This window comes from Ascaphus truei, chromosome 20 (assembly GCF_040206685.1).
Source record: "Ascaphus truei isolate aAscTru1 chromosome 20, aAscTru1.hap1, whole genome shotgun sequence".
NCBI lineage: Eukaryota > Metazoa > Chordata > Amphibia > Anura > Ascaphidae > Ascaphus > Ascaphus truei.
In genome coordinates, this window is record NC_134502.1 from 12,772,651 (window position 1) to 12,782,650 (window position 10,000).

General features: G+C 52.0%; 1 protein-coding gene across 4 annotated transcripts in view; it reads right to left on the reverse strand.

The window, feature by feature from the left end:
• The window catches only part of CAMSAP3 (calmodulin regulated spectrin associated protein family member 3), a 93,726-nt gene that overhangs the window by 83,655 nt on the left and 71 nt on the right, over nt 1–10,000 (reverse strand). For all 4 annotated transcript variants that reach the window (XM_075577276.1, XM_075577277.1, XM_075577275.1 and 1 more), the window contains exon 1: nt 9,569–10,000. This exon is cut by the window's right edge. In XM_075577276.1, the coding sequence (XP_075433391.1) occupies nt 9,569–9,680 (112 nt within the window). In that variant the 5' untranslated portion in view covers nt 9,681–10,000. The remainder of the gene's footprint in view (nt 1–9,568) is intronic.

Here is a 10,000-nt window from a genome sequence, read left to right on the forward strand (position 1 = left end):
ATACCTTTTTTTATCCAAATCCGACACTTTTATATTTTTATTACATAATTTTTTTTTTCAAGTTGGACTTGAAAGGGGTTGGATTTGCTCTGGCTGATCCATTTTGTCACGGTGTGGACAGCAAGTGCTTGTACAGGCAGTCCTCGGTTATCCGACACAATGCGTTACTAAAAATGGCGTTGTAAAGCGAAACGTTGTAAAGCGAAACACGTTTTCCCATAGGAACACTGTTTAAATGAAAGATTCCGTTCCTGAAGGCATTTTTAACACTAAAATACACCAAATATATTTTGCAGGCAATAAGATATGCAGCACACACATAAATTATATACTGTATTATATATATATATAATATAACATAATAAATAATATATTATATAGTATAATATAATATTATATATATACGCTCTTAAGATGCTTTGCAATGTTTATGTGAATTTGTATATATATACACACATACACAACGTTGCAAAGCGTCGTAAGAGCGTTGGATAAGCCATTTTGGTGTTGTACAAATGAATATAGGTATGCATTGCAGAGCGTTGGATAATCCATTCGTTGTAAAGCGAAGCATTGTAAAACGAGGACTGCCTGTATAGCCAGAGTAGAGTCCACTCCTATCCCTCGTCCCCCCATCCTCTCCACAACTTTATTGTTTTTCCAAGTATAGGCTGGGATAAGGGTTAAGAAAAAACTAGGATTGACAAACACTTTACCACTGAGATGCCCCCTAAGAAATTCAACTGTCTGACAATGTGGGATTGTAACAGGGAAGGTGGGCGAATGCTTTCGCTGGACTACAAATTAGTGTATTCGAGCTGTTCGTAGTTAGGCTTTGAGGCCTAAAGTGAGAGCCGCTACACACTGATTAAGCGCCAAACCAATATTAGGGCAGGTGTTCTCAGGCCGAATGCTTTCATCTCAAAGCACAAGTAGGGTCAGTTGGCATTTGCCAAGGAAGGCAAGACTAGGCCGAAAAGCCCAACTCCGAACAGGTCACCAGCCGGCAAATGCACGCCAACGACAAATGCCAGGAAGCACCTCCAGTGTATAGCGACTGGCCAGGTAACATCTTTACTGCCAAATGAATCCCAGACACTAAAAAAAATAACAAAAAGTCTGCTTACACAGTCATCTACGCAACCATGAGCGAGAGAGAGCAGCCATCTTGACAATAGGCAATGGTTGTAATATTGAGGATACATTTTGGTCAGTGCCAGCCTTTCCCTAAGACAAGTAATGAGAGGGAAACGGCAGTGTCAGCCTCCCCCTTCAGTACTTTTACACCCTCTATGTTGACACAGCACAAGTACAGCTACTACGAATAACACTTGGGCAAATGAGCGAGAGGGCAGCCATCTTGAAAACAGACAATAGCGCCAGTATTACGTGCCTAGTACGGGTAGTGGCAGTGCCAGCCTCCGTACTAAAATGTTAGACCCTACAGTTGCCAGGCCCTGCATCCCTACACCTCCCTAGGCCTTGGGGAAAAGGGAGAACTCTGGCTTACACCCCTACGTATATACTGGCAAAACTCCTAACCCCATATTTATATTTCCTTCAAGATTTAACAGGCCCTTAGCCGATTCTAAATAACATTCCCCCCTCCAGCAACATTCATTAACGCCTGTCGCTGACACCTTAACTGCTACACCCCAAGTGATATCATCAGCAGCCAATCACAAACTGGGATTCTAGGAAGGGATGATAGACAAAAGGGAGCCTCCCTATTAACAGTGCCAGAACATACAGAAGAACAATACAGAGAGAAAGAGACTCCCTGTCCCACAGAGCTAACAATCTAATGGGGTATAACACATATCTCTCTGTATCCACAGGTGGTGGGTTTCTATACACATACAAATGCGTATCTGCATACACTCAGACACACACACACACACATATATATGCACAAACTTGTGTAATACAGTTTGTGTGTGCCCATTTATGTGTGTGTCTTATGAGAGCGAGAATAGAAGAGCAACGCTCTTACAGAGGCAATAAGGCACTCAGGAGCTGGGTTACCCTAATAACATGTTAGAGGGACAATAAGGCACTCAGGAACAGGGATACCCCAATAACATGTTGCAGGTCCAACAAGGCTCTCATGAGTTGTGTTATTACCTGCTCTGGTGGTAAATCAAACTGCCAGCCACTCCCACCCTCCTAATTATCCCAACATTCCTGAAACATTAAAATTCAGGTCAATGATTCTGCTAATTGCTCTGTCAGTTTGTCAGCAAATCATTGCGTGACCCCCCCCCCCCTCCCCTCTCCCTGCAAAGTGTCACTAACATCACAGAGCGTCACTTAGCCCCTAGCCTGTAGAGCGTCTCCTCACCTAACATCTCAGCCTGCAGAGCGTCTCCTCACCCAACAGAGCGTCTCCTCACCCAACATCTCACCCTGCAGAGCGTCTCCTCACCCAACATCTCACCCTGAAGAGCGTCTCCTCACCCAACATCTCACCCTGCAGAGCGTCTCCTCACCCAACATCTCACCCTGCAGAGCGTCTCCTCACCCAACAGAGCGTCTCCTCACTCAACATCTCACCCTGCAGAGCGTCTCCTCACCCAACATCTCACCCTGCAGAGCGTCTCCTCACCCAACATCTCACCCTGCAGAGCGTCTCCTCACCCAACATCTCACCCTGCAGAGCGTCTCCTCACCCAACAGCGCGTCTCCTCACTCAACATCTCACCCTGCAGAGCGTCTCCTCACCCAACATCTCACCCTGCAGAGTGTCTCCTCACCCAACATCTCACCCTGCAGAGCGTCTCCTCACCTAACATCTCAGCCTGCAGAGCGTCTCCTCACCCAACAGAGCGTCTCCTCACCCAACATCTCACCCTGCAGAGCGTCTCCTCACCCAACATCTCACCCTGCAGAGCGTCTCCTCACCCAACAGAGCGTCTCCTCACCCAACATCTCACCCTGCAGAGCGTCTCCTCACCCAACATCTCACCCTGCAGAGCGTCTCCTCACCCAACATCTCACCCTGAAGAGCGTCTCCTCACCCAACATCTCACCCTGCAGAGCGTCTCCTCACCCAACATCTCACCCTGCAGAGCGTCTCCTCACCTAACATCTCAGCCTGCAGAGCGTCTCCTCACCCAACAGAGCGTCTCCTCACCCAACATCTCACCCTGCAGAGCGTCTCCTCACCCAACATCTCACCCTGCAGAGCGTCTCCTCACCCAAAATCTCACCCTGAAGAGCGTCTCCTCACCCAACATCTCACCCTGCAGACACACCTGCAGGGACATCTCAGGAGGCAAAGTAACTCCCTCGCAAGAGCCCAAACTAAAAAAAGAAGCAATAAGGCACTTCGTAAGCTTATATAGGGGGGTGTGTTACACACACACACACACACACACACACACACACACACACTGTGTGTGCAACAGGACAGGACAGCTATTTTATAGGTGTGTGTATATATAGAGATCGAGCGATCGAAAGATCGAGCTTAATATAGAAATCCAGTCCTGCTCTGTTACACACACTTTGCATGTTCTCTGAACTTTGAATACAGATCAAATTCCTGTGTGTTTATTCTCCTTCCGTACACTTAGGGGTGGAAACATACGCATGCGCGTACACACACGCATGCGCGTACACACACGCAGATACATTTACACGTGTGCTAGCCCCAGGCAGGAGATAAGCAGCTGTCTACACACGTTTTAGGAGAGGTAGCATATTCATTTAGGGCTATACCGTCCTAATACACAGACATCGGGGACACATACCTCTCGTCTGCTCCTAATACAGAGTGACGTACCTGTACCGCTCACCCACTCCTAATACGTAGACATCAGGGCCTCATACCCCACAACCGCTCCTAATACAGAGAGACACATACCACTCACCCGCTCCTAATATAGAGACATGTACCTGTACCGCTCACCTGCTCCTAATAGACAGACACATACCTCTCACCCGCTCCTAATACAGGGACACGTACCTCTCATCCGCTCCTAATACAGGGATACGTACCTCTCACCCGCTCCTTATACAGGGACACATACCTCTCACCTGCTTCTAATAAAAGACAGACGTCACCCACACCCACTCTTAATACACCAACATCAGAAATACGTACCTCTCACCCGCTCCTAATACAGAGACATCAGGGACACGTACAGTACCCCACACCCGCCCCTACTACACAGACATCAACACACACACAGTAAAATCCCTCTATACTATAAATGAGGTAATAATTTAATGGTGGATGGAAAGAGAGAGAGATGATGCATAAAAGGAAGATATCAATGATTGCAGCCCAAATCTTAAGCCTGCAGAGAATTTACCTCTTACAGCAGAGTGTGCGGCAATGTTTAATTCATAGGCACAGAACAAAGAGAAAGAGGAGAGAGAGGGTGGGGTGGGGTGGGGGAATAAGAGGGAGAGAGGGTGGGGGGGGGGGAAGAAGAGGGAGAGAGGTTGGGGGGGGGGGGGAAGAGGGAGAGAGGGTGGGGGGGGGGGGAAGAAGAGGGGGGGGAAAGAAGAGGGAGAGAGAGTGGGGGGGAGAGAGAGTGGTGGGGGGGAAAGAAGAGGGAGAGAGAGTGGGGGGGAGAAGAGGGAGAGAGAGTGGGGGGGGAGAAGAGGGAGAGAGAGTGGGGGGGAGAGAGAGTGGGGGGGGGGAAAGAGGGAGAGAGAGTGGGGGGGGGGAGAGGGTGAGAGAGTGGGGGGGGGAAGAGGGAGAGGGGGGGGAGGAGAGGGGGAGAGAGTGAGGGGGGGGAAGAGGGAGAGAGAGTGTGGGGGGGGAAAGAGGGAGAGAGAGTGTGGGGGGGGGGAAAGAGGGAGAGAGAGTGGGGGGGGGGGAAAGAGGGAGAGAGAGTGGGGGGGGGAAGAGGGAGAGAGAGTGGGGGGGGGGAAGAGGGAGAGAGAGTGGGGGGGGGGGAGAGGAAGAGAGAGTGGGGGGGAAGAGGAAGAGAGAGTGGGGGGGAGAGAGAGTGGGGGGGAGAGAGAGTGGGGGGGAGAGAGAGTGGGGGGGAGAGAGAGTGGGGGGAGAGAGAGTGGGGGGGAGAGAGAGTGGGGGGGAGAGAGAGTGGGGGGGGAGAGAGAGTGGGGGGGAGAGAGAGTGGGGGGGAGAGAGAGTGGGGGGGGGGAGAGAGAGTGGGGGGGGGGAGAGAGTGGGGGGGAGAGAGAGTGGGGGGGGAGAGAGAGTGGGGGGGGAGAAGAGTGGGGGGGGAGAAAGAGTGGGGGGGGAGAAAGAGTGGGGGGGGAGAAAGAGTGGGGGGGGAGAAAGAGTGGGGGGGGAGAAAGAGTGGGGGGGGGAGAAAGAGTGGGGGGGGGAGAAAGAGTGGGGGGGGAGAAAGAGTGGGGGGGGAGGAGAAAGAGTGGGGGGGAGGGAGAAAGAGTGGGGGGGAGGGAGAAAGAGTGGGGGGGAGAGAAGAGTGGGGGGGAGGGAGAAAGAGTGGGGGGGAGGGAGAAGAGTGGGGGGGAGGGAGAAAGAGTGGGGGGGAGGGAGAAAGAGTGGGGGGGAGGGGGGAGGGAGAAAGAGTGGGGGGGAGGGAGAGAGAGCGTGGGGGGGAAGAGAGAGCGTGGGGGGGGAAGAGAGAGCGTGGGGGGGGAAGAGGGAGAGTGGGGGGGGAAGAGGGAGAGTGGGGGGGAAGAGGGAGAGTGGGGGGGGGAAGAGGGAGAGTGGGGAGGGGGGGAGGAGAGAGTGGGGAGGGGGGGGGAGAGTGTGGGAGGGGGGGAGGAGAGAGTGGGGAGGGGGGGAGGAGAGAGTGGGGAGGGGGGGGAGGAGTGGGGAGGGGGGGAGGGAGAGTGGGGAGGGGGGAGAGAGTGGGGGTGGGGGAGAGAGTGGGGAGGGGGGGGAGAGTGGGGAGGGGGGGGAGAGAGTGGGGAGGGGGGGAGAGAGTGGGATGGGGGGAGAGAGAGGGGAGGGGGGAGAGAGTGGGGAGGGGGGGAGAGAGTGGGGTGGGGGGTGGGAGTGAGTGTGGGGAGGGGTGGGGGGAGAGTGGGGGAGTGTGGGGAGAGAGTGGGGAGGGGGGGGGGAGAGTGGGGGGGGGGGGGTGTGAGTGGGGAGTGTGGGGAGTGTGGGGAGGGGGGGAGAGTGGGGAGGGGGGGGAGAGTGGGGAGGGGGGGGGTGTGGGGAGGGGGGGAGGTGTGGGTGGGGGAGTGTGGGGTGGGGGGGGGAGAGTGGGGAGGGGGGGGAGTGTGGGTGGGGGGGTGTGGGGTGGGGGGGAGTGTGGGGGGGGGGGGGTGGTGGGGTGGGGTGGGTGTGGGGTGGGGAGGTGTGTGGGGGGTGGGGGAGTGGGGAGGGGGGGGGAGTGTGGGGGTGGGGGGGTGAGTGGGGGGGGGGGGGTGTGGGGGGTGGGGGGTGTGGGGGGGGGGGGGAGTGGGTGGGGGGGGTGAGTGGGGTGGGGGGGGGGTGTGGGGGTGGGGGGGGGTGGGGGTGGGGGGTGGGTGGGGGGGGGGTGTGGGGGGGTGGGGTGTGGGGTGGGGGGGTGTGGGGTGGGGTGGGGGGGGGGGGGTGTGGGGGTGGGGGTGTGGGGGTGGGGGGGGTGTGGGGGGGGGGGAGTGGGGTGGGGGGTGTGGGGGGTGTGGGGGGTGGGGTGGGGGGGGGGTGTGGGTGGGGGAGGTGTGGGGGTGTGGGGTGTGGGGGGGGTGGGGGTGGGGGTGGGGGTGGGGTGGGGGTGGGGGTGGGGTGGGGGGGTGGGGGGGGTGGAGGGAGTGGGGGGGGTGGTGGGGGTGGGTGGGGGGGGGGTGTGGGGTGTGTGGGGTGGGGGGTGGGGTGGGTGGGGTGGGGGTGTGTGGGGGGTGGGGTGGTGGGGTGGGGGGGGTGTGGGGGGGGTGTGGGGGGGGGGGTGGGGGTGGGGTGGGGGTGGTGGGGTGGGGGGTGGGGAGGGGGGGGGGGGGTGTGTGGGGAGGGGGGGGTGGGGAGGGTGGGGGGTGTGGGGAGGGGGGGGGTGGTGGGGTGGGGGGTTGGGGGGGGGTGTGGGGTGGGGTGGGGGTGGTGTGGGGAGGGGGGGAGTTGAGTGGGGTTGGGGGGGAGGTTGGGGAGGGGGGGGGTGTGGGGGGGGGGAGGTGGGGTGGGGGGATTGTGGGGAGGGGGGGGGGAGGAGTGTGGGGGTGGGGGTGAGTGGGGTGGGGGGTGGTGGGTGGGGTGAGTGGGGGGAGGGGGTGTGGGGTGGGGGGGGGGTGAGAGTGGGGAGGGGGGGTGAGGTGGGGTGGGGGGGAGAGAGTGGGGAGAGGGGGGGAGAGAGTGGGGAGGGGGGGAGAGAGTGGGGAGGGGGGGGAGTGAGAGTGGGGAGTGAGAGAGGAGAAACAGGTCAGGCTGTATAATAAATGGTGAGTATCTATAATGCATATTAACGCTGAGCGTTAATTGATTTAAACACATTGATAATGAACATGCCGTGCATGATAAACAACACCTTATAATTCTATACACTTCTAATGAACATGCCACGCTCTATAATGATGCAGAGTATCTCTATGCATTTCTCTGTTGGCATCAGGAGTGGCTACAGGAGTTAAGGGTGGGCAGCCGCAAATAAACGGAAGGGGCTCGATTACTGACAGCAAACCAAGGTATATTATATCCAGTGGACATACTCGGCATCACTATACAAAAAAAAGGTGTTGCTCACAAATCACAGGGACGGGGAGTCAGCCGGCGTCATTTCTGGAGCGCTCCAGCAATGTTGTCGCCATGCTTTGCTCTATACAGGGGTACGATCCTCTCCTGGGTGACATCAGACCCTGTGGTCAGGGTGGGGTCACGTGAGTCAGGTCACTCACCCTGTATTTGTCGATGACAGGAGGGAGGGACGAGAGAAGTGTTGGCGTGCACACACGTCAGAGGATGGGCCCTCCAGTCAATGGTACATGTATGTCTTTATTTATATAGCGCTTCACAGCAGTAATATACGTGACAATCATAAATAATAAATGAAATAAATAACACAAAGGGGAGAAGTGCTTCAGACATAAAAGTAACATTTAGGAAGAGGAGTCCCTGCTCCGAAGAGCTTACAATCTAATACATATTGTGGGGTGCACTGTAACCTATACTAGTGTAGTGTGTGTATAATATATAATACAGTACATTCACAAACAAATTACTAGGATAGTTGGACCACTCATTGACACACCCTATAAACAAAGCAGAACAATAGGAAAACACTATTGAACGCGATATATAATTTAAAAAAAAGGAAGGCAAAAACGTACAAAAAGTGGGTGGTAAAAGAATCCTACATTTTAACTATGGCTTCGGTAAACAACCCTGAAGGTGTTTTATAGGGTGGGAGAGGCCCCTATTAAATCCCTTCTACCCTAAAGTCCCGTACCCACCTGCCTTTATAACCAGGAGTAGGGTGCGAGAATGGGGGAAATATGATCACAGAACTCATTATGTAAGAGGGCATTTAAAATGGATCTTTTCATATGGGAAATCTATTAGAAAATATTAAACATATTGGTTATAATCCCATATGTAAAGGCAGGTCATATGTAGATAAAACTAATTCAAAATCAACTGTCTTCTATATGGGAATAACATTTTAAATATATACTTTAATAAATATTATTACACAACAAAAAAAAAAAAAACACAAAATGGTAAATCCCATATAAATGATCCTTTATATATGACAATTTCCAGTGTAGATAAACAATTACAAATATCCATGTAAAAAATGACAAAACATGTTCTATGTTAAGACAGAAGTTATTAATATATTTAAAATTAAATGCCAAGTGGTTGAAATTAGCCTTTTGTGGTTTTAAAGAACATCCTATTTAATAGAAAAATAAAAGTCCCCCATACACGTAAAAGAGATTTCTGTATACCCTATATGGTTATAGGAAATAGGATTTTAAAGTAAAAACATTACTGGCATCTCATTACTAAAGGGTACATTAAAAAAAAAAAAGCTAAATCAGCTGTTATGAATGCCCTATTAATTTAGGGACTGAATTAAGCCTATTGGGTTAATCAACACTCGCCCCCTTACCCTTAAGAAAAAAGGGTAGTTCATTGTCTTAATGGATCACTGCCCTTGGACATGAGAATATAGGAATTAACTATTTCCATGTTCTAAAAAGTGGGGTTTATTCCTATAAAGGGGTAAAGATTCAAGGTTTTATTTTATTTATATAGGGTTAAATACCTATGGGAATTGGGTTTAGTATCTGATGCCACCTTGCATTTTTAAGGATTACAGGTGCAAGATAGATTGGGTTTCATACTACATTTTAGAATCTTATAAAGGTTTTGAGATTAGACAGATAGTTTTAAATACTGATTTTGTAGGAATTTGTAACAATACAAGGCCAGTTATCAGGATTTGGGAATCCAGGCTTGGGATCACGTTTTTTTTTTATTTTTATTATTATTGGGTAGTCATATAGGGTTTAGTAGGATTTGGTGTGAAATAAGGTTATGACTCATTCATTTTGTTATGGAATACATGGCTACAGCTATGTAGGTTATTTTGTGAGGCTGGAACCGACTAAATATATAATTTCCTATCTCACATATCAAAAATATAGGGAAATCCTATACAAAAAAAAAATGACTGTAGGGGTTTTATTTTTACCCCCTTACCTTCTCCATAGCATTTGAAGATCAGCCAGCTGAGAGAGGCAGAAATCCTGGCCTGCTGCACATCATATACATCCAAAGGTTTAATTTCTGGTACCAAAAAGCTCTTTTTCATTATTTTACTCCTTGATTGTGTCCCCGGAAAATTACAGAAGATCCATTAGGGGGTGGGGAGGTGAAAACAAATGGGAGGGGGAGAGGAAAAAAAAAATCCTACAGCTCACACAAACAAGGAGGCTGTGACAAGGAACACCAGAGCAGGAAAAAAAAAATCCCTTTTCCTAAAAACAATATAGGGTTTTTTTTCTTCTTAATGGGGTGCGGAGTAGGAGCTGTCCTTCAGCACCGCGTGCAGCGTAAGGGGGCCTTTAACAAGGGGGGGGAATGGTGCATCCCCTCTCAGGCTGTCTCTTTCTCTTCTTCCTGCTGTCTCAG